Source organism: Saimiri boliviensis, chromosome 1, assembly GCF_048565385.1.
Source record: "Saimiri boliviensis isolate mSaiBol1 chromosome 1, mSaiBol1.pri, whole genome shotgun sequence".
Taxonomy (NCBI): Eukaryota; Metazoa; Chordata; class Mammalia; order Primates; family Cebidae; genus Saimiri; species Saimiri boliviensis.
In genome coordinates this window covers 235,735,096-235,762,591 of record NC_133449.1, presented here as the reverse complement: position 1 = coordinate 235,762,591, position 27,496 = coordinate 235,735,096, and the positions used below count along the sequence as shown (strand labels likewise).

Sequence of the window (27,496 nt, the reverse complement as noted above, 5' to 3'; positions counted from 1 at the left end):
TCTCAAAAAAGTAAAATAAAATAAAAGATTAATAGAGCCTAGGCTCTAGAATTTAACCACCTGGATTTGAATTCTAGCTCATCCACTTATAGATCTATGACAGGGCAATTTGCTTAACCTCTTCATGCTTCAGTGATTCTTTTTTGTTTTGTTTCTGTTTTTATTTGTTTGTTTGTTTTTCTCACTCTGTCCCCCACGATGTAATGCAATGGAGTGATCATGCCTCACTGCAGCCTCAATCTCCTCAGCTCAAGCCATCCTTCTGCCTCAGCCTCCTAAATAGCTGGGACCACAGGCTTGTACCTCTATACCTAGCTAATTTAATTTTTGTAGGGATGGAGGGCGGGGGTCTCACTGCATTACCCAGGCTGGTTTCAAACTCCTGAGCTCATGGGATCCTCTCACCTTGGTGTCCTAAAGTACTGGGATTACAAGGGTGCGCGACCATGACTGGCCATGTTTTCCTCTTACAAACCTTGTAGGATAGCTCCGAGAATAAACGGGCTAATTTACATCACATACTTAACATAGTACTAGCCCAAAGCACTCCACACATGTTATCTATGTAGTGGTAGCTTTCATGGGGTAATAGAATTCATGAAGAAGAAAAAAGTCTCGGCAGGGTCTTATGAAGACTATAGAGTCAGGAGGAAAAAGTCTTACAGATATGGACTATAACATCAATAGCACAAATTTCAGTAAAATGGTGGTGTCGGCTGGGATGATAAATTTGGCCCAGTTGTAAAAGGGATTACAGGCATGAGCCAACATGCCCAGCCTAAAATATAAGTATTTCAATGGGAAATTTATTTGTATTTTTTTCAACCCTTCTGCTACTTTATGTCTACAATGTTATACAAATCCAAGAATCTCATAATAAATGCACATTTTGACACTTTTTATAACATTTCATAAGAAATGGTTTTACTTTGTTATTAATTTTTCATGTATTTTATTGACTTCTTAAATGAAAATGTTCACATTTTTTTCTAAGAATTTATGTAAGGATATTACAGAACAAAGTAATGTATCAAAAGTTGCATTGTTCTTAAACTGTTTTCAAGCAAAAGAAGAAATGAACAAAAACGTAACATCATTATTAGGGATTTTTCTATATAAAACAATTTTTGTCAGATACTCACGATGTAGTTTTTCTGCTCAAGTTTCTTAGACTCTGTGTGGTCTCCTCTGAATTATTTATATAGACAGGAGCCCATCTATGTGAGCAGGTAGATGAATGGGTGCAATGAAAGAAGCCAGTCTCTTTCTCTACATATAAATCTCCAAAAATAATAGGATACATGTGTGAAAAAGTGGTAAACCACTAATAATATTTATAACTCTACAATTCCTAGTGGAAATAAAATAATAAAGCAATAAAACATTTGAGGAAAGGAACAAGTACCATGGTTAAAACACTGGCATCAGGGCTTGAAACTTGTCTGAAACCCAGTCACTCACGATTTTGAATGTTTACAGTAGGAATTTAGATTGTTTTATGACATGGTCCACTTACAGACTGGCAGGCCAGATCTTGGGCAGGATCTGTATTAAACTTGTGCCATATTCCTACTGAGCACAAAGACTGAACACGCTCTTCATCATTAGAGATTTTTTGCTACTTAACTAGTGGTACTACTGGTTGAGTCACCCTTATACTTTGGTAGAGGGGCTAAGGGAGTTAAAATTTTGTGTAGAGTTTTAAAAAATTTCACTTGCATGGCCAGGTATGGTGGCTCATGCCTGTAATCCCAGCACTTGGGAGGCTGAGGCGGGTGGATCACAAGGTCAGGAGTTCGAGACCTGCCTGGCCAACACAGCGAAACTCTGTCTCTATTAAAAACACAAAAATTAGCCAGGCGTGGTGGTGGTCACCTGTAATTCCAGCTACTTGGGAGGCTGAGGCAGGAGAATCACTTAGACCCGGGAGGCGGAGGTTACAGTGAGCCGAGAATGTGCCATTGCACTCCAGCCTGGGCAATGAGTGAAACTCTGCTTCAAAAAAAAAATAAAAATAAAAAATTTCACTTGCAGTAGTTCAAAATTATAAAACACTTAAGATGGTGTATATTGCTTTGTCTTAGAAAAAGACCAATAAATGCTATCTTTTAAACATTTGAATACTTTGCTTAATATACTATTTCCAAAATAAGCCATACACATATTCAAGGACCATCTTTAATGCATGACTACAAATGACACAATTTTTTTTTTAACCTTCATCAAACTTACAGGAATGTTGTCTTCTAAGCAATCACCCTGGGAGCACACCAATCCCAATGATGCTGCCTTTCCTGAGGACATCTTGAGAACTCTCCTTTTGTAGCCAGTTTACAAGGCACACAAGATGATAAATCTTGAAGGATATGTCAGTTTTGAAAAAAAAATTTTTTTAACTCAATTTTTCATCCGCTTTATTCACCATATTTGACTTGGTAACAATGGCCATTTGCAAAACAATAAATCTACCTTCAAAGTATGAAGTTTTTCAAATAAATGAACAGTATTTTTTTTTACATTTAAAAAAGTTTTCATGATGGGGCCTATTTATAGAAAATGCAATTGAAAATTATCAGTCTTTTAAACATTGTTTATGAAGTAGCTGTTGCAAGGGAAGAGCTAATTACCCTTATTAATTATGAAAAAGACAATGAAAGTACTTGGCATCAGTGGACTTTTATTAATGACACACAGACTGAATAATTTTTTCCTTATTTTTAACTATTTTTTAAAAAATAATTATAGACTCAGGAAGTTGCACAAATAAAGTTCCACACACCCTTCACCCAGCTTTCTCTAGTGGTGACATATAATTGCAGTACAGTATCAAAACTAGGAAATTGGCATTGTATAACACTGTTTTTTATGTGTGTGTGTGTGTGTGTGTAGTTTTTGTTTGTCTTTGTTTTTGTTTTGAGACAGAGTCTCCCTCTGTTGCTCAGGCTGGAGTGCAGTGGCACAATCTCAGCTCATTACAACCTCCCCCTCCCTGGTTCAAGTGATTTTCCTGCCTCAGCCTCCCGAGTAGCTGGGATTACAGACACACACCACCATGCCCAGCTAATTTTTGTATTTTTAGTAGAGACAGGGGCTTCACCATGTTGGCCAGGCTGGTCTTGAACTCCTGGCCTCAAGTGATCCGCCTCAGCCTCCCAAAGTGCTGGGATTATAGGCATAAGCCACCATGTCTGGCTCAGAAATTGACATTACGTATCACTGTTAAGTACACTACAGGCCTTACTCAGTTTTTGCCAAGTTGTACATGCATTCATGTGTGTATGTTCTATGCAGTTTCATCACATGTGTAATTGAAGTAACCACCATAACAAGGTACAGAACTCTTCCATCACTACCAATGAACTAATTCCTGGTCCCCTCTTCTATTCGGACCCCCACCCTTTTCCCTGTCCTGTGGAGGCCACCATCTGTTCTCATACGTACAGTTTTGTCATTTTGAGAATGTTACATAAATGGAAATATGCAGTATGTAACCATTTAAGGTGGACTGTTTTCACCAAACATATTGCCCTTGAGATTTTATTTGTTGTGCACATCAGTAGTTTATTTTTTTTTTGTTCCTAAGTAATATTCCTTTGTATGAATATACCAGAGTTTCACCACTAAAGGACATATGGGTTGTCTTTTTTCTTTCTTTTTTCTTATTATTACAAATAAAGCTGCTGTGAACATTCATGTACAGATTTTTCCGAAAAGAGAAATTTCCATTTCTCTAGGATTAATGCCCTAGGGCATGGCGGCTGGGCTGAATGGTAAATGCATTTTAGTGTTGTAAGTAACGGGCAAACTATTTTCCAGCGTGACTGTGCCACTTTACATTCACATCAGTAATGTATGAGAGATCCAGTTTTTTTGCATCCTTGCTAGCATTTGGTATTATTGCTATTTTAGCTATTCTAGTAGGTCCATAGTTTCTTTTTTTGTTTTGTTTTGGTTTTTTTTGTGTGTGTGTTTTGTGTTTTTTTTGGAGACAGAGTCTTTCTTTGTCGCCAGGCCCCAGGCTGGAGTGCAGTGGCACGATTTTGGCTCACTGCAATCTCTGCCTCCAGGGTTCAAGCAATTCTCCTGCCTCAGCCTCCTAAGTAGCTGGGACTACAGTCGTGCACCACCGTGCCCAGCTAATTTTTGTATATTTTAGTAGAGACAGGGTTTCACCTTGTTGGCCAGGATGGTCTCCATCTCTTGTCCTCGTGATCCTCCCGCCTCGGTCTCCCAAAGCGCTGGGATTACAGGCGTGAGCCACCGCGCCCAGCCCTAGGTCCGTAACTCTAATTATTTCTGGAAATTGCCGATTCAATGTATTTGGTCCTATGAATTCAACAAAGCGGGCTTTTTGCCTTCACGATGTCTTCCTGGGTATGAACTTCAAGACTTATTTTATATTTATATTGAGTTTTAGCTTTAAAATTATAAAAAGAGGCCGGGCGCACTGGCTCACGCCTGTAATCCCAGCACTTTGGAAGGCCAAGGCAGGTGGATCACAAGGTCAGGAGTTCAAGACCAGCCTGGCCAACGTGGTGAACCCCCAACTCTACTGAAAAAAAAATACAAAAATTAGCCGGGCACAGTGGCACATGCTTGTAATCCCAGCTGCTCAGGCGGCTGAGGCAGGAGAATCGCTTGAATTGGGAGGCGGAGGTTGCAGTGAGCCGAGATCGCACCATTGCACTCCAGCCTGGGTGACAGAGTGACACTCCGTTTCAAAAAGAAAAAAAATTATAAAAGATGTGTTCACTACTTCATTTACCAATATCCAGTATAAGTGACCAAAAACTCACTTCAGGCTCTTTTACCTGCCCTTATAATTTCTCCCACATCATAAACATGCCTTTGTCTAAAAACTATCTTTCCTTAAAAAAAAAAAACAAAAAAAAAAAACAAGTCCTACTGGCTTCCTTCTGTTTCTGTTGAGGGAAGGAGGACTAATGTTGGGCTGTGCTGGTTGCCTCTTGTTGGTCACTGGCAGCATGAATTCTACTATGAGTTCTGGCTTTGTGGCTGGATTTCTGGTGATGCGAGGAGTGAACAGGACAATCATGATTCTGCCGGTTTGCTCTATTCAAAGTTAACTGGTCTGTATGGTGACCCACAGATAAGACAAAGTAGAGACTGCTATGTTCGTTGCAAAATGATCACTTTACTTCAAACAGAATTCAAAGTGCACTTGAGAGGCTGTTGCATTCAGTACTTGCACAGCTGAGGTAGAACACATAGGATGCAATTTACTTTCCCCCTCAAGTTCATCCCATTCTTTGTGAAGAGGCCCAAAGTGCTTACTACTAGTCTTAGGGAATGAAATGGCAAGTCGGAAATAGAATCCAATTACAAAGCAGCTTGTAGCTTCTGCTCCCCTTACGTTTACCTGCAACTGCATCTTGGAAATGATAGTAACAGTTACTATGTGTAAATCATTTCATTTTATTTACTTATAAAATTACCTCTGTTAGGTTAAAATGTTGGGGTTTGGGGAGGAGGCATATGTTTTAATTTCAGGCTAAGATAAAGCTTTCCCTATTTGCTTCCCATTCTTTATCTATCTAAATTGACTTATTATTTATATTATTTTATAAATAGGAGTTTGAAGAGATGAATCTCAACATACTGATGAGTTAAAAAAAAAAGTCAAACAAAAGACTCCATACATATTGTATAATTCCATTTATATGAAGTTTAAAACCATGAACAACTAATCTGTGGTGAAAGAAATGAGAATAGTGGTTGGTAGTAGAATGGCATTTATTGGATAAGGGCACAGAGGAGTTTTCTAAGGTGTTTAAAATATAACAGTGGTGGCTACACAGGTGCACATATATGGACAATTCACCGAGGTGTACACTAGGAATTGGATACTTTATTGTATGCATGTTATTCTTTAATTAAAAGTTAAGCTAACAACTGAAATGAAAAAAATACGAGGTTTGGTGATAACATCACAGACAGAATCAATTTGGTTTTTCCTTTCAAAGTTTCCAGGAATTTTTACATCTTGCAAATTGTCATTTTCTTCAATGCAAATGAACTGCTTTTCTCATCTCTTTCCTCTTCTCTGCCCCTCCCAGTTTGTAAACTAGTTAGATTTATGGTGCGATGTCATGCATATTGTAACTGTGAAATTAAAATATTGTGAAGCAGAGTGTGGAAGCAATAAAAACCTATTAAGATCAGTTTAGGGCTTTAAAAATTCCATGATTCCTTTCCCTCACGTGACATCTTTCATTCCTTTTTTTGAAGTTTGGATCCAAGGAATTTTGCATGCTGTGGGTTGACATTTAGTTAATAGCATCTTTTGCTGAGGTTCTATTTTCTAAATTAACAAGATCAAGAACAGTGACCTGATGATATTTCTCTGTACATTTGGCTCTTTTCCAAAAAGAAGGATTAAGGGGGGAGGAGGTGGAGAGAGAGGAGAGAGAGGAAAGAGAGAGAGGAATCAAACCCCTTTGGGTCACCTTCATTTTAGGGCAAAGTTTGTTTCAAATTTTTGTAAAAATATCAGACAACAACTTCTCACCAACAAAATGAACTAACAAAATCTGTAGTTGGAATATGTCTACTATTTCTCATTTCTATTTTGCTTCTCTATTATCTTGTGTCTGGAGTTCTTTCTAATAAGCCACGAAAAAGACAAAGAAAAAAGTACATCTACCTATAAACTAGGGGTACAAAATCAACAGCTTGCCTATGGAATTGAACTAAGTCAGTTTTAACTTCTTAAGACATACTTTGGGGATGGACTAAGAGGGAAGGAAGAAAAAACTGGGGAGCATAGTAAGAATCTGTCTAGCCACACAGTAGATGCTCCACACACATTTCTATATACAAAAAAAAAAAAAAAAAAAAAAAAAAAAAAAACTGGTAACAAAAAATACAAATTATTTATGCAAGCGAGGAACTCCTACAGCATAATGTTTGGCCAAGATAGTGGCTTCAGGATGGCATCCGACCCACTTTCCTCTGGTTCCCAAATGCTTTACTTGGAAATTCCATGTTGCTAAAAGTGAGGAGGGGGGAGAGGGAGGAGCCAGTAAGTATGTGAGAAATACGGAAGACAGATGGAGAGGAAAATATGTAGCCTACCGAATGCAAAGAGGTGCTTTCCAAGACAGAAGGAGGGAACTAGGCGCCTTTTTTCCACTCCGCTGCCCCTAACGTCTGGGCTGTGCGTTGTAACGCAGTTGGCGGGGCCTTCAGCTTGGGATGAGGGCGAAGGGGCTCGGGATGGGTGGGAAAGCAAGGGCTGGGCAACAGGTGGGGAGGTGGCGGACTTTTGTCTTGGGGAAGGAAATCGGCTGTGCTGAAAGGGCGGAAAGCAGTAGCGCGCAGAACTAGTGTCTGCGGGGTCCCGGGCGCTCTCGCCTTCGCCCTGGGCTCCTCTAATTAGAGCGGGGATGCAGGGTGGCATTAGTTCCCAAACGTTTTAATCGAGCCTCTTTTCAATGGCCTGGGATAAATGTAGCCACTGTTACTCTGTGCTGAATGGGTCGCAAAGGCCCCCGCCCGGCCCCCAGCGAGGCCATTCAGGCGTCTTTTCACAACCCCTAAGCGGTTCAGTCCCTGGGCCTAGCGACACTCCAGAGCGCTCCTAATTAGTCTAATTAGAAAGGTGGATTGATAGATGGAAAGAAGACAGAGTTGGGTTAGGAAGATGCTCAATGCTGCCAATCTCGGCTGGATTGCCGCTTATTCTCTGGGTAAAGAAAAGGCCGCAAAGAAGGAGGTTGGAGCCGAAGCCTGCCGCCCGCGCCAGGGCTGGGCTCTGGCCGGATCGCCGGCTGGGCGGTCTTTGACCCCCGCACCTCCAGCCCACAGCCGGAGCCCGGCAGCGGGAAGTATCCGCTTCGCCGAGGAGCGTCTCCAGTCACGATCTCGGGCCTTCGCCGAGCGAGGTGGGCGGGAAGGAAGGGCTGCGGTTGAGCGGCCACAGCCTCCCGCCCCAGCCCGAAGCTTCTCCGCCCCGCCGGGCCCCGCGGCCGCCCCTTCCTCACCCGGAAAATCGTGCGGAGACGCGGCCTCCGCGGCGCAGCGGCCGGACCCCGGACCTCCGCGTCGGGCTGCGCCACGTGGCAGCTCCCCGCGCCCTCCGGTTCCGGCCTAGCGTGCTGTCGGGGGAGTGCCTCGTCCCAGCCAGGCCGAAACCTCAGGCAGGAAGTCACTCTGGGCTGGGGACACGGCCTCGCTGCGCTGGCTGTCGGGTGGTGTGCCCGAGGTTTCTCTGCCCCTCTCCGGGCGCCGGCGGGTCACTGGAGCCGCGGCTCCTGAGGGGCGCTGGGCGCGGAACGGCCTCGGCCCCAGCCCGGCCTCAGGCCCGGGCCCCGCGCATTCCTGCGCTCCCCGCAGCCGGCGGGAGGTGGGGAAGGGAGCAGCCCGGGTGGCTTGGAGAACACTGAACCTTTAATTGGGCTATAAATCAGACAGGGGAGTGCGGTGGAGTTTATGCAGGTGTAAAAACAGAGCGGAAAGCCCGGGCAGAGCAGCCAAAGCGCCCGGGCAGGTCAGAACCTCCAGCAAACTAACATCTTGATAAGTCCGCTGACAACAAAATAAACAGTGGAGAGGGCCGGGGGCGGGGGGCGCCGTCGCCAGCGGCCCCCTCGCAGCAGCTCGGCTGCAGTCTGCGCTGGGAAGGCAGGCCGCCCTCGGCTTTTTGTTTGGGGCTTTAGGAGGGGCGGTTGGAGGAGAGAAAGCAGCAGAATTATCTCCCTTTCCGCGTCCCGTTCCCGTGGATGGAGGGCCCCGGGAAGGTTTGACGTTGGAGGTTTGGGACGTGCGCGCTGCCTCGTCGGCCCCTGCGATGTGGGGCGCCGGAGCTGCCGGGTTCTCCAGGCAAGAGGGGAGCGGCCCCCTTGTCCCTCCCGGACACAGCGCCACCGAGAGGCCAAGGCCCCGCTCCCGCTGCATTTCAAGGGCTGACGCCGGGAAAACACCGCCAGGCCCCTGGCCGAAGGAGGTAACTAACCGGATCGAAAGGGCGATCAGAAATTAATTCAGTGCCCTGCTCAGGAGCAAAACCCTGTCAAAACCCCATCGAGACGTTGGCACAAGCGGCAAGCGGATTCACACACAAAGGAAAACAATATAAGTCTCGTTAGATCATTTTTCTGGACATTGTTTAAGGTCTGAAAGGGACCAAATAGTTTCAAAATGTTGCCAGTAAAAATTATCCTATGTGGAATGCAACTAATCCTTTTAGGTTCCTGTCAACTGTTTCCACAAAAGGAATCCGATTTTTCAAATCAAAGATCCAAAAGTCTTTGGGGAGAGATTTATTACATGCCAGAGCTTTAGTTACAGAATAGAGTTACCGTAACAACCGGCACCCACCAACTCCCTAAAATAAGGGACCCTATCCCACGTAACTCCAGAGACCTGTGGGAGACAGTTTGCTGGAGTCCGCAGATGGGAAGTGGGGGCCAGGGAGAGGGTAGAAAGGTAAAGAAATAGTAAATTCCTTAAATAGAAAAACAGAACAGAACGCCTCAACATTTTACTTTTCTCCTTTGTACCCCTAGTTACTTTTGGAGAAAAAAAAAAAAGTTGGTGACTTGGAAGCAGTTCCTTAATAATGACAACTTAAAGGTGAAATGAATGCTTGAGTTGAATGCAGAAAAACTCTTGGGTGCCTATACACCACCCCCAGTGGTCCCAAGCCTGGATTCCCTTGACTGTCTGCATTTTGAAGATGCCAACTACAATTTCAGCAAGTGGGAAAGTATTTTAAAGTTTAACAAGGAAAGTATACCTGATTTAATTTTAATTCTGTATTTGTAATAAAATGTTTAGGCCTGCAGAAAAAGTGCCCTGGGGTTTGTTGTTGCTGTTTTACTGGGTCTCTGTATTTATCTCTTCATAAACCTATGTGAACCTAAACTCACTCGGAATAGGTAACAGTCTCCGTTCATAATGATACCTAAGGGCCTGATCACAAACCATCACCCTCCTCCTTTTTTAGTTCTTCACAGAAAACTGTCAGCAAGGGATAGGATTTGATCCATTAGTAAAAAGCTGTAAACACTTGGGAAGAAATTAAAATTCATAGTGCCTGGAAACTTCAGGCACTGGGTTGCCTGCATACTACATAGACAAAGGTGCTCAGGTGTTTTAGTCACTTTGTGAATAAATTGGCCACGCCAGAAATATATTGCCAAGAAGCTATGATTAGTTTCATTTAAACACTAGGGAGATTTTCGGTAATGAAATGAAATGGTTTTGTTAATGGAGGTATTTTAAACACTAAATCTTCCTAACCTTCCCTCTGCCCCATTGTTTCCTGCTAAAAATGGCTTGCTCTTGTTGTTCCACAGTGAGTGCTTATTTGTGGTAGCAATTCTTTAATTTGTATCTTATATTTAAAGCAGGAGTAAAGGGATTTACAATGTAGCAGGTGCTCAATAAATAGTGCAGACTAATCCCACTTTTCAAAGCTTAGAGGTTAAAGGGATGATCAGGAGATAAGTAGAGGAAAGAAATAGAGCAAGAGACTAGAAGAGTGGATTTAAAACACCAGTGCTTTGTTTATTTTAGAAAGGGAAAGCTATCTGTCCAAATACACATCTGGCTGAAGTAAGAGAAAACACATGCCATCTCTTTTGTCCTCATTAAATCTAGAAGAACTAATTTATTTCATAGATAGGGATGGAAATTTTGAAGATAAATTTTAATATATGGCCAGGGATTTCTCTTAACTAATTTAGGGATTTAGGTATACGCCAAAGTTTAGAAGTCTTTTCTTTTTCCTTGAAAAATAAGGATGGGGAAAGACGCCACAAAAGGATCATAATTCTTATAGATGATATAGGTTTTATGTTTTCCGAAGCATTTTCACATAAACCGTATTATTTGACCTCACAACCTGCCCTACCCCACAAGAAAAATGCAAATAATTATGGAAACTGATCTAATGTTTAGTTTCAAACTAGTTTTCTTTCTTCTCTTGCAGGCTTTGGAGATTTTCTTTTTCTTTGGCTTGTAATTTTTTTTTCTCTATAGTCAATCATCTAACAGAACAAAATTTTGCACATCTTCATATATATATGAAACTCTCTGCATAAGAATAAGCAAAAATAGAGAGCCAGTTATTTTTCCTTTGTAATAACTCTTTTTTGTAGAACTTTCCAAAAATATGTTGCTTCCTTTAGCTGCTGAAAAGACCTGCCTTCTAGCTATTTTAACAGGGATTCCTAGGCAAGTAGGCAAAGACACTTCTGCCTTCTGCCATAATTATTCTCTGCCCTCCCCTCTTTGCCAGTCTGTTATTGATCAGCAGTTGCAATAAGAATCTTTCCTCTGTCCCTGGCTCCCTCTGGGACAGAGAGATCCAGGCAAGACCCCAGGGCCTCAGATTCATCCTGTACTCACCCATTCCACCCCACACCTGTTCCTCTCGTGGTGCTCAGTGGACTGGTGGGGCCTAGGTTTTTTTTGTTTGTTTTGTTTTTTAAACCATATTTTCTCCAGTAAATCAATGTTCTCTTGTATTAAGCAGTGTCCCTGGGAAAGACTGTCATACACACTCTCCTTTGCACTCTGCAGCTCACAGTAAGGCACAATCGCTGCACTGACTCTGGTATGAATGTATTCACACTGGACAAAGCAGTGGCCCCGGCCCATGCCTGAGGAGGCAGGGCTGCAACAAGGCTTCTGGATGGCAGTGGACAATGGTAAGCTCACAGGTAGTCTGGAATTCCCCCACAAGCATTTTAGGAGATCTCTGGCAAGGCAGGTGGATTAATTGTATAGGGGCGAAAGGACTGGCCCAAGCCACATGATATGCAGCTGTTCAAAGACAACAAAATATCTTCAAGGGTATACTGGGAGAAGGGAACATGTCGTCAGAAAAATGTTTCCTTTTCTCATTAAGTGCTAAATCAGTTGATGTGACTCCTTACGTATTCTTCCCTTTTCCACACAGGAAGGATGTGTCCCTAAGGCCAGTTGTAAGGCCTGATTAGTAGTTTAGTTAAAAGTTCTAAACTAGAGCATCTTGACCTTTAAAAATCAGCATGAGAAGCCAAGGAAATGGAATAGTACAAAAAAAGTTGTGTGTGTGTGTGTGTGTGTGTGTGTGTGTGTGTGTGTGTTGTTTTAAAGAAAACTGTTGATGCCAAAAAATTGGGGGGTGGGAAAGAATGCTAGGCAAGTATCATGTGCATCATGTAGAACTACGTGGAAGAAGCTGATGCCTCTGAAATAATTAGCTCTCAATTCCAAATGAATCTAAAATGAGGTGCTAGAGTATCTCTCAGAAGACCTGGGTGGAAGTGGTAGGGAGGAGGGTGTGGCAAGAATGAAAAAAAAAAAACAAAACTGTGTAAGAAACAAATGACTCTTTTACACAGTGACCTCTAAGGCAACTTCCCTACCACAGTTGGTGTTTAATAAATCACAATGATGGCATAAAAGTAGCAGTGTGATGTAACAAAAATAAGATGGGTTTTAAATGCTGAAGTCCCAGTAGCTGTGACCTTAGATAAGTCATTTAATCTCCTTTGAGCCTTGATATCTTTATTTGTAAAATTGGGTTCAATAATAATTCTTGTCCTCACTATTTCACAGTGCATTTGAGAGAATTATTAGTGAGTGTCCTTATACAAAGTCAATGTGTGGTGATGATATTGACTGAATAGACAGGAAAAGGGTTCCAGGACACTGATAACATCTGTTTCTTGCTGTGGTGCTAGTTACATAATACATATGTGGCTACTTCAAAAAGTTGTTAGGATTTGCACACTTTTCCAAACATATACGTCCCTAAAACTTTTACTTTTAAAAGTTATAGTTTTCTCGAGGTGGGACACTCATGATAAAAATGACAAGAAAAACACTAAATATAAGTCATCGGAAGCTCATCACTGTTATCCTCATTTCTCCTCCTAGGCACCCTATCATAGTTGGAGGTTTGGGAATCAAAAGGGATCTCTGAGAATCATCAGTTATTTTCTCTGTGTCTGTTTTGCTTCTTATTGACTAGTATTTTCCTAGAGGAAAGCAGCTGGAAGAACGAACCAGGAAGTTTCCTACATGCCAGCGGGGTCAGCACCAAAAAGAAAGAAGCCCAAGTTGTTCACATCAAGGGAAAGATGTGATTAGAGAGATGTGACATGCAAAGAAATTATCTGAAAAGTGAATTCAGTTGGGAAAGTATAAGCCCCAAAGAGCCCTGAGCAGCTGGTCATGATCAGATTCTCCATCTTTCTGTCAAATGTAATCGTATCCGAGTTGGCAGGGTATTTATTGCTAAAGTCGAAGGGCCAGATTTTACACTAAACATATTTACACATTTACATTCGTTGCCCTATAAACACACCACGTTTCACTGGCCATGACATCAAACACGTTTACCAACAAAAAGCATATGTCTAATTACAAAATCATAGAGGAGGTAAGTGGCAGCTGATGGGCAATAAGCATGCATGCCTGTGTATGTGTATGTGTGACCCAGCTGCACCACCAGGAAACCGGCAGAGACAAGAATGAATGCAGACAATGCTGGGCCCACTTCACTTGTCCTCTGCTCTCCAGGCCTATCCTTGTCTGGTTTAGTTCTAAAGGGGGTGATGGACCCCCTGGCATTCCAATTAGATGCATAGTTACCCCCCTGGAAGAGCCCTGAGAGGTGAGGGCAGTTCCTGGGCAGATTTCTGATTTGGATTGAGTTTGATGCTGATATGACCTTTAAATTGCCCCCAAAATGACTTTTCTCAGTCCGTAATAAAAACAGGTGTGAGCAGAATGTGTAGCCAGCAGAGAATTTTAAAATTTTAACTGGAGCCCTTGATTCCTAGTTTGGGTAGTATGATCAGATCCCTACCCATCAATAGCAATTGTAATAACACCATTAGCCGCTCCAAGCTTGGTCCTCGATCCAACAAGGAAATCAGAGCCACTGGGGCTCTAGAGAGAGAAAAACACAACAGGCACAGCCTCAACCACTGGCCTCGGACAGACTTTAACAAATGACAAAGGCTGGTTTTCCATCAAAATAACCTTCCATCAGAATAACCACCTCCCCCAACTCTGTCAGAGGACAGGCTACAAGAAGAAATGGAAGGTTTATAAAAAAGAAAAAAAAACTGTGAAGGGCAGAAAAGCCTTTTCCTGAGATGAATGTTTACTACATTCACTGCAAGAATTTTGATCATAAATATATCCAGAATTCCAGTTCCATCAACAGAAAATTTGGCCAGGAAAGAGCTGCCAAGGGGCCAGACAAGTTGAGATGTATAAACATACAGATGCTTCAGGGAGCAAAAAATAAGAAGCGTCTTCACAAATTTTTTCCTTCACCACCCCAGTTCCTTTTTTTTTTTTTTTCTTTTCTTTTTTTAAGGGGAAGGGAAGGGAAGTGGCCCTTAAATAAATGCATGGGATGGGATCGACAGGCACGTTGCTGAGAAGAAGCGCTAGCTTCTTATTTTAAAGAAATAAAATAATTACCCAATAGAGAAAAGAGAAATCAACCAAGGAACGATCTAAGGTCATGACACCATGTGTGGTACAAGAAGCAATTCAACCCATAAGGGTTTCATTACCCCCGCAATAGATAACATTTGGCTAAATCTAGCTGCAGATTAAATCTCCGCAGCACAACAGAGCCCTGAATGGAGAGGCTCCTTTTTGTGTGGTCCTTCTCCGGGAGCTGCCTGAACCATTAGCCCCAATATATCCCTCTCCCTATTAACTGCAATTCCGTCCCGACTGAGCTTCGGTCATTTGTCTCGAGGCTCTACGGGGGCGTTTGATGAACAGAGAAACAAGGAGAAGGGGAGAAAAGCGTCGGGTTAATGAGTTGTAGCAAATCCACACTTTGTAGTTGGGAGGAGGAGAGCTGGTGGCCAATGTTTGTCCAACTGGTTTATTTTTCGAGACCCAGCCTATTGAGGGAGGCTTGTTCAAGCAGGCTTCGTTCCTACAAACACACAAACATCCTTCTGTTTGCCTACAAAGAAAAGGGGACCAGCGCTGGATTTGCATGCGAATGAGCCCCAGGAGGAGACGTCCTTGCCCATCAAAGGCCTCGGTAGCCCGGCGGCCCGGCGGCCTTTGTTCCAGCACCTGCTCGCCGGCGCGGCCTGACGGGGCTCGCCCTGCGCTCCTGCCTCGCCCGTGCAGGGTCCTCGGCCCACTTGTCCCTCGCCTGGCCTGCGGTCCACACCTCTCGCAGCTCATACCGCTTGGTGAGCAAGCCCGCAGGGTAGCCACGACCGAGAGCGGAACCCCAAACCCAGAGGGCGGGGAGCTAAGCGGCGGGACGCAACACTCAGAATCCAGGCGACTTGGATTTGCACGTTCCTTTAACTCTGGGCTCACGCTGCTCTCCACCTGTTTAAAAACAGGCTTGCGGTCTCCAGTGGGGGCGCGTGAAGCAGGACCCCAACCCCGGGACCTGGAGCGAGGCCTGGATCACCCGGTGCCTTCTTGCCATTCTCTTAAATGCACTGACACCCCTGGACGTGGAGCCCATCCCGGCACTTTTGAAGACGTGAGAATAGGAACGAGGAGTCAAGATTAACCAGGATTCCCTGCTTTCGGGACATCCAAGCATCGGGCAGAAATTAAAAATACACACGGTTTTGTTCTGGCTGTCTCTCCTCGTAATTATTTTCAGATCTAAATTTCAGATGCGTGCATTACAGAAGGCTACAGGCGCGCCAGCAGTGTCTACCGTTTGGATTCCGCCTGCCAACGCCTCTCCACCCGGGGCGGTGCGTGGGGTCCGGACGTTCTCGGGGTCAGTGACTCCTCTCTCTTATCCAGGCTAGAGTAAAAGTAACTTTCTATATAAAATTTTGCTCTAACAGTATTTCAATTTGTATCTATAGAGTTAATGGTAAGTTTGAACGTGAGAGGGTTTAACCTCCTTCAAACATTTCACAAGGTGGGGGAGGGGTTAGACAAACAGCTTCATTTGAGCCCGTGAAAGTCCGTTTTTTCCCTAAAAAGAGACAGGGTGTCATGAATGATTATCATTACAAAATATTGACCCTATAATGCAGACTTCTTTAACTTGGTAAGTTAAATCTGCAAATCTTCAGATATATACCTGTCCAGACATTTTAAAGAAATTGAATAAACAGATTTAATCCCCACTAAAAACACTAACGTCAGACATTTAAATTATGTGTTACATATACCTAGGTTTTATTTGGAGCGCAGTGTCTCACGTTTTTCAAAGAACTAGAAATTTCTCGCAATAGTTAATAAAAATACATTAAAATTTGAAAGATAAACCTAAATTCAGTAAATATAATTAACTCAATGAACACCTGATGTATTTTCATTTTTTATTCTTTATACCATCCTAAAGTTGAAGGTTTATCTTAAATACCCTAAATCATTCATTTAAGTCATAATTTCAATAAATTTGTCTTTTAAGAGAAAAACCTCTTTATACTATTACTCGAATTCCTTCCATCTGCAACACAGTAGCTGTAATAACTGGCATTTTAAAATATTATTTATTTCATATATGCAAATACGTCCTTATTCAGGGCTTTTAAGCTACTTAACTGATGATCATCTCTCTACTAATTTTTCCTATTAGAATTCTGAAACTAGAAACTGCCTCTTTGCTTATTTCACTTCCGTTACAAGATACTATGCAGAGTTTTTGCAGACACAATATTGTGAACTGAGTGGAAACTGAATGGGAAAGAAACTCAAAAATGAAATGCAAAGTTTCTATAAAATTATATTTGGGTACCTGTGGCTTTAATTTTAACATACCTCAATGCACTTTAAAATGACATAGAATCAGATTTGAAAATGTATACCAAAGTAACTTATTTTATTTGCAGTCATTTAAAAGTAATTTCTGATCTCCTACAGAAAATTCTGATCTTCCTGGTTTTCACTTAGTAAGTTCAAATGAAAAATCATGGCATGATGCTGCTGTTAAAATTCTCTCTGAAAATATTTAAGTCTGTCCCATATTGGGTTCCTACTTACCTCACATAGAAACTTTTTGTAAGCAGAAAAGAAAATAAACTAAGAAGGGGACAACTGAGGCCAACTATTTTGGTGAATTTTCTTTGAAAATTAAGCATTTTTATTTCTGAAAAAGTGTAAAAATCTTACATTTAGAATAGTACAATAATAATTGCCAGTAAAATTTACAATACTCCTTGTAAAGAATACACAGTAAGTACAAAATAAAAATTCCGCACATCTGTTATGATATAAAACACAGGTTGAAATAAGAAATGATAATTTTGACTTTTTTCCTTGTGTAAACATGTTAACCATTTTTTTTCCTTTTCATAAAAAAGTACTCCAGACAAATGTCCTCAAATAAAAAAGTATTGCTTCGCTGGCATTCTTCGAGACCGTCACTATTTTTGTATTATTATTTCGAACATTATTATTAACGCCTGGACCTGAGAATCTGTACACCTCAAAAGGCTTAGTTGTTACTCATCTGCCAAACACCTAGGGAGCCCCTAGTGCCTACACAGGGCGGACCCCCTTCCCCAACACCGTCTTCCTCCCTGCCCCAGGTCGCGGGGCTGTAGCATCGAACGACTCTGCATAAATAGAAGGACCCGCAGAGCCGAAAAGCGCGCCCGAGCTGTTGACAAACAGTTTCGTCTTAAAATTCGCAGCGGAGAAAATGGGCGCGCGAGGTCGAGAGGGGCCGCGCCGGGAGCAGCGAACAAAACACCGAACCACCGAGAGGAGAAAAGGAGCCGGGATTCCTACCTTTATCCTCGAGCAGGCTAACATAGCGTTATTAACAATTGGAAATCCTAGCAGTAAAGTTCTCGACACTGGACAAGGCAGTCCCTTGGTGCAGAGTCCCCAGGGCGGCGGACGAGGAGACCGAGGAGGCAGCGGCGGCCGCGGCGGCCACGAGGGAGCGGGTGAGCGCGGCTGCCGGGCCCACGGCCGCCTGCGCCGCGCAGCCTCCTCCGCCGGATCCGGGCGCGGGCGGTGCCGCCACCGGCGAGGGCGAGGGCGAAGCCTGAGCGGCGGCGGCGGCCTGCGCAGCGGCGGCGGCAGCGGCGGCCGGGCCCAGGCTGCCCCCGATGATGCTCTCGATGGAGAAGGGCGACCGCGCCAGCGCCGAGGCGCCCGGGCCGCCTGCCTTCGCCGCGGAGGCCGGCAGGGGGCCGGGCAGGGCGGCGCCGAGCGGGTGCGGCCGGTAGCCGAAGGCTGTCCGGGCCAGCTCGGCGGCCGCGCCGTGCGGCGGCGGAGGCGGCGGGGGCGAGTGCGGATGGAAGGCGGCGGCGGCGGCCGCGGCGGCGGCGGCGGCGAAGAGGGCCGAGGGCGGCGCGTAGGGCGGCAACTGCAGGCCGTAGCCGCAGCCGTAGGGGCCGTAGCCGTAGGCATGCGGGGGCGGCGGCGGCGCGGGCGGGAAGAGCGCTGCGGCGGCGGCCGGGTCGCCCGCGCCCCCTGCGGCTCCCGCGCCGCGCAGCAGCAGCGACTCAGCGGCAGCGGCGTTGGGCGGGAGGAGCGGCTGCCGCTTGAAGCGCTTCCTCCGGCGCAGGAAGCTGCCGTTGTCGAACATGTCGGCGGACTCGGGGTCCAGCGTCCAGTAGTTGCCCTTGCCCGGGTTGCCGGGCTCGCGGGGGATCTTGACGAAGCAGTCGTTGAGCGAGAGGTTGTGGCGGATGCTGTTCTGCCAGGCGGGGAACTTCTCCCGGTAGTAGGGGAAGCGGCCGCTGATGAACTCGCAGATCTCGCTCAGCGTCAGCCGCTTCTTGGGGCTCTGCAGGATGGCCATGGTGATGAGCGCGATGTATGAGTAGGGCGGCTTCACCAGCGGGTTCTTGGCGCCGCTGCCCGCGCTCCCGCCGCTGCCGCCACCGCCGCCGCCCGCGCCCGCGCCGCCGCCCCCACCGGCTCCCGCCCCCGCCGCCGGGGCCGGACCCGGGGGCGCCGGGGACCCCCCAGCAGGCGGGGCCAGCAGGATGTCATCGTCGTCGTCCTCTTCCTCCAGGTCCTCCAGCTCGTCCTCCCCCGCGTACGAGCGCCGCCGCCGCCGCTGCGCGGGGACAGACAGCCGGGGCCCGCCACCACCGCTCTCGTCGTCGTCCTCCTCTTCCTCGTCGTCTTCGTCCTCGCCCTCCCCCACCACGTCGATGTCTGTCTCCTCCGCGAGGCCGGAGGCATCGGACATCTCCGTGCTCAGGGTCATAGCTGTGGTGCGGCGGCGGCGGCAGGGCGGCGCATGGGGGCGCCGGGCTCCGGGCTCCCTCTGCGCCCCAGCCCGGGTCCCGGGCGGCTGGCCCGGCCGGGGGGCGCCACGCTGGGGGCGCTGCGGCTGCCGGAGCTGCGCTGGGGCCGCCGGATGGCGGCGGAGTCTCGCACGCCGACTTTGTAACTCCTGTGCCGCCGCGGTAGCCGCGCGTCTGCTGCGCTCCCTGGGCTCCGCTAGCGCCCGGCCCGGGCGGAGGACTTGACCTCCTCCTCCCGGAGCAGCTTTTGCCCCGTCGGTTGAGGAGGGGGTGGCGGGGCGCGGGCGGGCGAATCAGAATGCCAGGCGCCCAGGAACGTGCCGGACGGGCGAGAGTCTAGGAACAGAGCTCGGCGAGACCAGGGCTGAGTCCAGGAGAGGGCGGACCTTCCTCGGCTTATAGCAGAAGGGGGCCTGTCACATGGTGTGCACGTCAGAGCGCTGCCGAGGGAAGGAAAGAAAGCCTAGGAAATCTGCCCTGCTCGGGAGAGAAAATTCACTCCTAGGAGGGAGGCAGCAGCTGAGAAGAGCGGGGAGGAGAGCGGACCTCAGTATTTCTTGCTAAAGGGGCTGATACCCGAATTACGCGGCGGTCTATACCAAGAGCCTCTGCACAAGTTAGAGCTCCCAGGCTGCTTCTCGATTAGTCATCCACTCTCACCTCAGAAGCACACCCGCAACGCTCTTGTCTGACCCCTCCACGGCCTGTAGGAGCCGTCCAGCTGGGGGACAACCACCCCATCCTCTGAGGTGATCCCTGGGTGACGCTTTGAGCTCTGTTGGGGGTGTCCCAGCTCCCTCAGATTGGGAGAGTGGCTCCCCATTTTAAGCACGTTAATAATTGTTTTTTGACCCTTTAACTCGTTCTCTTCGGCTTTAGTCCAAAGACGTTTGTTTTCCGCCATCAGTTAATAAAAATGCTGTGCGGCTGGCGTTTTAGTCACTTATCTGCAACTGAATGCCCTAGAGGCTTGACAGTTAAACTAAGCCACTCTAATGAGAAGATCTGACAAATGTCATGGGAATTAAGAATGTAACGATTGAATTCGGAGAAGAAATAGAAAATTTTAGTGAAAACCCAAATACATGCACAAAAACTGCACCTATGAACTACTCAAAAAAGTTCGACCAGCCTGGCCAACATGGTGAAACCCTGTCTCTACTAAACCTACAAAAACCTAGCGGGCGGCGCCTGTAATCCCATCTACTCAGGAGGCTGAGGCAGGAGAATCTCTTGAACCCGGGATTTGGAGGTTACAGTGAGCGGAGACCGCGCCACTGCACTGCACTCCAGCCTGGGCAACAGGAGCGAAGCTCCGCCTCAAATAAATAAATAAGTAAATAAATAAATAAATAAAATACGGTTTGCTCATAATGAGACTAAATAGTTCTCAGTAGGAGGAACACTCTAGTCAGCACTTCATAGTAATCTCAAAATACTTACATTACATAACATAAATATTTTACTCAGACAGGCTTATTAATAGAAACTAATGATAGTGAACTTTAAGATAAATGTGTTTTTGGAAAATCCATTGCTCTTAATACTTTCTGGTGAAATGAAAAAAAATAATGAGATTCATATTCCGCTTAATTCAGTTTTCTCAGGTGACAAGATAGTGGAACTAATTAAAATATGATGCTTTTTTAAAAAGATACCTATCTTTATCACCAACTCAAACGAGCTATTTTGGTTCGTGGAAAAATCCTAATAGTTGTGGAATTCATATTGACTTAGTCATACCTTCTGGATTGGTGCATTTCCTAGAATGCTTCTATTTCAAAGAGGGGAGCTTGCCCTAAAAGCTTAACTTTCTGATTAAAATGACCTCTTGACAAGAACTAAGAATCAAAATTCAATGGCGTTCTATAGGAACAGCCATCAGCTGCCCCTGTGTATATCTTTTTATTGACCAAATACTTTTCGCATTTTGAAGTGTGTCATTACTAGCACTATCAATCACAGAGCTTCAAAAATAAACTGTTCCTCCATCTAAGACCTATTTCAAATTCGAGTTTTTTGGTGCTGAGGACTGCTACCAGCAGTTACTCTTACAAATGACCCATAAAGGCTATCATAGGTCTTTGAACGATCTATGAGAATGCCTCGACGTTCTAAATAAATAATTTTTCATTGACTTTCGTTTGATATATGGCTGAACCATTTAATTACTGTAATAGGCTGAGCACTAACCTGAGCCAACATTAATCAGCACTATTAATCAGGCGTCACATTGCTTTGTTGATGCAGCCAGGAGTCCTTACGAAGGAGTTCACTTTTACATTGAAAAGTTTAAGTTTTACAAGTACTCAGTCGATATCTAAATAAACACCATGACTTTCGCAGCACTGAGGGTCGGTATGTGACGAAGTATTCAGAGATGAAACAGGAAAAATTTCTTCGCAGACCATTAATTACTTCAGGCGACCGGTTACAGACTTCATTCCGTTCATGGAGCGGAAGACAGACTGCATTCGTTCGTAACTTTGTCCTCAAGTTCTTCCCCAAAGGGTTAAGAGACTCTTCCCCGGAAACGTTTGCAAAACGTGGCGAATTATCACCGGGCCACTCCGGGGAAAGTGTTAGGATTTACTGAAGGTCAGAGTTGAAGATCAGCCCAGAGGGACCGCTGCAGAGTCGGAGAACAGCCACCAAGATTTGGATGAGCTTTACTGAAGCCCCACCTTTGGATGTGACCACTTGTTTTGTTTGCTTAATTAGCTAGATGTTTGAAGGCAACTTTCAGCTCCGCGCTCGCGAAGTTCCTGGGACACAGAAACCCAGGCGATTCACGTCTCCCACGTCCCCCTGGTCTCCCCCGTCGTCCCCCACCCCGGGCCTCCCTCTCTACTGCGCTTCCAGCTTTCGGCCGCGACTGGTAACTCTCCTCCCGCTCCTCACCCCGGAGCTGGTGCGTGGGACGAAAACCTTTCCCACCGGGGAGCCGGGGAAGCAACGCGGCGACCCCTCTCCCGCGCACCGCGCTCGCGTGCACGCGGAAAGTGGAGGGGCGCGGGTCGCGGTGGTGCCTGCGCGGGGCAGAGCTGCCCCCTGGCGGCGGCGCGGCGACCTGCGGGCCCTCGCATCCGGGCCGGGAACTCCCAGGGAGCTCGGCTGCTGCGGGGAATTCGCCCAGCAGGCTGCCTTTTTCGAGTGTGGGCGGCTGGCTCCCGGGCGTCTCTCCCACTGGCTGCGGACCGCCGGGACTGGGCGGGCGTGGAGGCAGGTCCTTGGATTGCAGGCTTCGGCTCTCCCTCCCCCCAACCCCGCTAGCGGTTTGGGCGCTCCAAGGAGCCCCCGCGCGGGGGTCACGGGGATTACGCTCGGTGGGAGCCGGGGAGGCAGTGCGACCCTCGGGAGACCCCTGACCGTGAGCGCCCCAGGCCCAGGGACCTCCTTCGGCAGATAAGGGCTGGCAGAGACCTGGGGGGCGCAGACTCCCGGGGCAGGAACCTAGGCTATTCCTTGTGCATCCCACGACTTTACCCGTGATCGTGAACATGAACGTGTTTTCAACCCCGGCTGTTCCCCCGGCGCCCCATCCCTCCTGCGAGGAGTCATTCCAGAAGCCTGTATTGAGATTCTGTCTGTGCCTGTCAATCTGAGTCCTGTAAAGAGAAGAAAACGCGAGTCCCCCTGGTCTGAGGGTGCTCCGTCCCGTGTGTAGCCAGGTAGGTACTTATTCTGCCCAATGATGAGTGCCTCTTGAGCGCCCCGCAAAGAGGAGGGATGCCTGAAGTCGCTGCCCAGGGCCCTTTCAGCCCTCGCTGTCCTTCCCTGGGGCTGCATGCATTTCCACTACTGTTAAACTCAAGCGTCTGGAAGCCAAAACCTGGGATCTGAGTTGTTTTTTGTTTACTGAGGTAGCGGTAGGGGCTGGTAGGGTTGCAAAATATACATAATTTACCATTTAAGCCATCTTAAGTGAACAGTTCAGAGGCACTATGTACAGTCACATTGTTGTGCAGCTGTTACCACTATCAATTTTCAGAACTTTTCCACTATCCCAAACTGAAATTTTGTACCCATTAAAAAGTAACTGCCCACTTCCCCAACCATCCTTCTATTCCCCCTCACCTTTTGCGAGCCACTGGCAACCACTATTCTACTTTCTGTCTCTATGCAATTATCTACTCTAGGTACATCATCTGAGTGGAATCATAATCACATTTATCCATTGTGTCTGATTTAGTTCTCTTAGAATAATGTCTTTAAAGATCATCAGTATGGAAGCATGTATCAAAGTGTCTTCTTTTTACCACTGAATAACGTTCCATTGAATGTATATGTCACATTTTGTTTATCCATCCGTCCACTGGTGGACATTTGGGTTACTTCCTCTTTTTTCTGTTAGTTTTTGAACCTCCACCCAGCTCTTTGTCTACTCTGCATGCAGTAAACACTGATAAAATGTTTGATATATTCATTTTCCTGTATCTTTTTCACCCCAGAAAGCCTCAAAGGAAGCCCATTGTTCTAACAGCGCATACACACCGGTGAAGTGACAGGGAAGGTTTCTGCTGTGTGCAGCATAAGGGGGACTCACCCTTCTGGATTTGAAACCTCAACATGTTCCCAATTTTGAGACTTTCAGACTCAGACAATGAACATCACCTTCAGTAAAAAGGCATGAGTCGAGACTCCTCCAGAATTAGTTCTGGACAAGACTGTGATCTTCCCCACTCCCACCCCATGCTTTTACACCCTTAGCCCCCTTCCTTACCTGTCCTGATCCTTAGGAGCCCCAGAATGACCTAAAATTTTTCTCTGGCGGTGTAGGGTGCTCCACTTTAGCATTCTTCTGTGGTGAACATTACCTACCACTCATGCTGATTCCCACATGCTAAGCTAATTTCAACCACCGGTGAGTTGGGTACCTCCGTATGATGGCTGAGGAAACAGGTTCTGGGTGTTGCTACTAAGCCTCATGGAGGCAGCCATGACAGAGCAGAGCCTTCCATCCTTCTGTCCAGATCGGCGGCCTCTCCCAAAGCAGGACGCCATGGGCCAGGCTCTTTCCACCCCCACCCTGCTTCTTCAGGCCAATTCTTACATGGTAAGTTGGCCAGAACTTACTTCAGGCCAGTTTTTACTGAAAATAAGCCCAAGGCAAGCTGCTACTGGCTGATGGTGTTTGGTGCCTTTCCCAAGAATAGGTTCATTTTAACCCGGGCATCTGTTGATACTGCCTTAATCAAGGTTCCACTCATGGGTCTTTTATAGAGAGTGTGGTTGGGAGGGGAGATTCCCTTGTGAAGAAGATATTTTAGTGTCCCACTAAGCAGCTTGTGCTTGCACAACAATTCCTTTAAAAAAGGATTTCATTACCTGAGCAGTACTCAGATGTCAAGAATTCAGAATGTCAGCAGAAGGTCAAATCTGTGTTTTATAACACCAAAATTATTTACACGGACTCAGGAATTTTCATCACATTGTACCCTGGACACCCTAACACACCCACACACAAACTTACTTAGCTCCGCATCTCAGTGGTTTGCAGTGGCACATGTTTAGATTTTGTACCCCAAAGCCAAAAGCTCAAAAAGTATCTTTTTTACCATGAACTTAACTGAGAAATACATATATTTTCATTCCAGAGAGAACTCCTCTTGTTGGGGGCTACCTTCCACACCAGACTCTCCAGAGTACATCTTTGCAGCTCCATAATTTTCTGGCATTTATTTACATTGTCTAATAATTTCCTGGAAATACACTTAGTATTTTTAGTTATAAGAAGAACCAAAAAACAATATTGCTATTCTAGAAGTGCATTTATTTATTTTGCATTTGCAGTTCACCCAGAGGCTGGCTGTGCAGACAAATCTCTCTGCTTGGGAAGGACAGGGCTCTCTAAAGTGGTTCTAAATATGCAGCTGTCTACAAGTCATACTTAAAAAGACAAGATTGCTTATGAAGCCATGAGAAAGCCTTGTCATAAGTTGAAGTTATAATTTTGTGTGTGTATTTAAAATATATTTGGTGACCACCCTTTTCTATCACACACACTTTTTATTGGCTGATGTCCAGGCTTAAACTGAGACTGAACTATCACTTCTCTGTTATAACACACTGAAACCTCATCATCTACACTGATGTCACCGTCTGACACCAGGCTGCAAGTCATAGGTTGCAGTCAAGTACATAGACCCTTTTGCAGAAGGCATTCTCAATAGCTTCCACTAGAGGCACGTGTGAGCACCTTCACTAGAAAGCTTTGGTTGGCTAGCCTTTCAGAGCCGAAAAAACTGGGAATGGCCTGAATCCAAAATTTACAGAAAAGTAAATACAAATAATGAATGATCACTACTAATCAGAGACATGCAAAATGGGAAAGAGAAAACTCTATCAAATTGGCAAATTCCATGAGGATGATGAACATGATAGTAGGAACTCAATTATATCACTGCCTGTGGAGCTGTAAAGTCACACAAACCTTTCAAAAAACAATTTGACAAAACAGAGCTTGGATCTTACTGTCTGTTCCCTTGAATCCATTCACTCTAAGATTCTATCGTATGGAAATAACCAGAAATATGAGCACATATTTATTTACAAAATATTTGTTGCAGCTATTTTTTTAAGAAGCAAAAAAAAAAAAAAAAAAAAAGAAAAAAAGAAAGAAAGAAAGAAAGAAACATTCTAAAGCTCAGGATAAAATATATTATTCTTATGATGGAATATTTTGCAATCATTAAAGCAAGGTCTGTGAACAATTTTAATAACTTGATAAAATCTTAAACTTGAGAGAAAGGTTCAGATAGAAAATTACATACAGTATTTTCTCAATAATTTACTGTAAATAGAAGGACTGGAAGAAAATACAATAAAATGTCAGTTGGTTAACTCTCAGGATGGTGAAATTGTGTGTGGTTTTTATTTTGTTATTTATATTGTGTTTTTCTATGTTTTCCAAATTTTTCAGCCTGAGCAATTTCCAAAGTGCTGAGTTGAGACAGCTGAGGAGCACAATTAGTATAAAAGAAAGACTACAGATGGAACAGTTCATGTCATTTGAAGCATAATTATTGGAACAGACATCAAGAATTTAAAGCAAGCGTCATATATATATCAAGTAGGGAGGAGAACTTATTAGTAACATTAAGCAAGAGAAAGAAATAATTGTTTTCAACCTAGTGGAAACATTAAGTATGAAGAAAGTAATAAAATAAAGGACACATAGATGGAATAAATAGCACAATGTAGCACAACAGTGTGACTATTGTCAATAATAATTAATTGTACATTTTTAAAAATAACTTGAAGAGCGTGATTGAATTATTAGTAACACAAAAGATAAAAGCTTGAAAGGAAGGATACCTCATTCTCCATGATATGATTATGCATTGCTTGCCTGTATCAAAACATCTCATGTACCCCATAAATATATACACCTACTATGTACCCACAACAATTTTTTTCCTTTTCAGAATTTCTTTAAAAAAAAAAAAAACCCTCATCTGGAGCCACAACAACTTAATTTTTAAAAAACAAATAAGCAGAATAGATACAACTGAAGAGTGGATTGGGTTTGAAGAGTTCGAGGAACTCTCCCAAAAGCAGCAGGAAAAGACAAAATTCTGGCTCATGAAATTGATTTAGTGTGTTTTGACCACAACTGAGAAAGAATAAAACAGAACAGAATGGGATGGGTTAGAATGGAATAGAATAGAATAGAAAACATCACGCACAGCACATAATAATGCTTAGAGTAGTTTGTGAAAACTTTCGGTTTTTATTTTTATATTTTTATGCATGTGTATGTATACTGAGTTTCTATGTAAAATGATCTCTTGGTTTGCTTGAGCCCAGAAGTTTGATACCAACATAGGAAGACCCCATTTCTGCAAAAAATAATAATTAAAAATAAGCAAAATAATCTCTTAGTGTGGGTTATAATAAAGAAGTTTGAAGGCTTCTCTTTTATTTATTTTAGATTCAGGGAGCACGTTTGCAGGTTTGCTACATGAGTATATTGCACAATACTGAGGTTTGTGCTTCTGTTGAACCGATCACCCAAATAGTGAACGTGGTACCTAACAGGTGGTTTTCCAACCCTTGCCCCCCTCCCTAAGTTTGGAGTCCTCAGTGTGTCTATTGTTCTCATCTTTGTGTCTCTGTGTACCCAGTGTTTTGCTCCCACTTATAAGTGAGACCATGTGGTATTTGGATTTCTGTTTCTGCATTAATTCATTTAAGATAGTGACCTCCAGCTGCATCCATGTTGCTGCAGAGGACATGATTTCATTCTTGTTTATGGCTGTGTAGTATCCCACAGTATGTATGTACCACATTTTCTTTATCCAATC

General features: G+C 44.9%; 1 protein-coding gene across 1 annotated transcript; it reads right to left on the bottom strand.

The window, feature by feature from the left end:
• Window positions 1-16,522: 16,522 nt before the first annotated feature.
• Window positions 16,523-19,562, bottom strand: FOXD1 (forkhead box D1). The gene has a single exon (XM_039468845.2). The coding sequence runs from the start codon at window positions 19,148-19,150 to the stop codon at window positions 17,744-17,746; it is 1,407 nt and encodes a 468-aa protein (XP_039324779.2). The 5' UTR covers window positions 19,151-19,562; the 3' UTR covers window positions 16,523-17,743.
• Window positions 19,563-27,496: the final 7,934 nt, after the last annotated feature.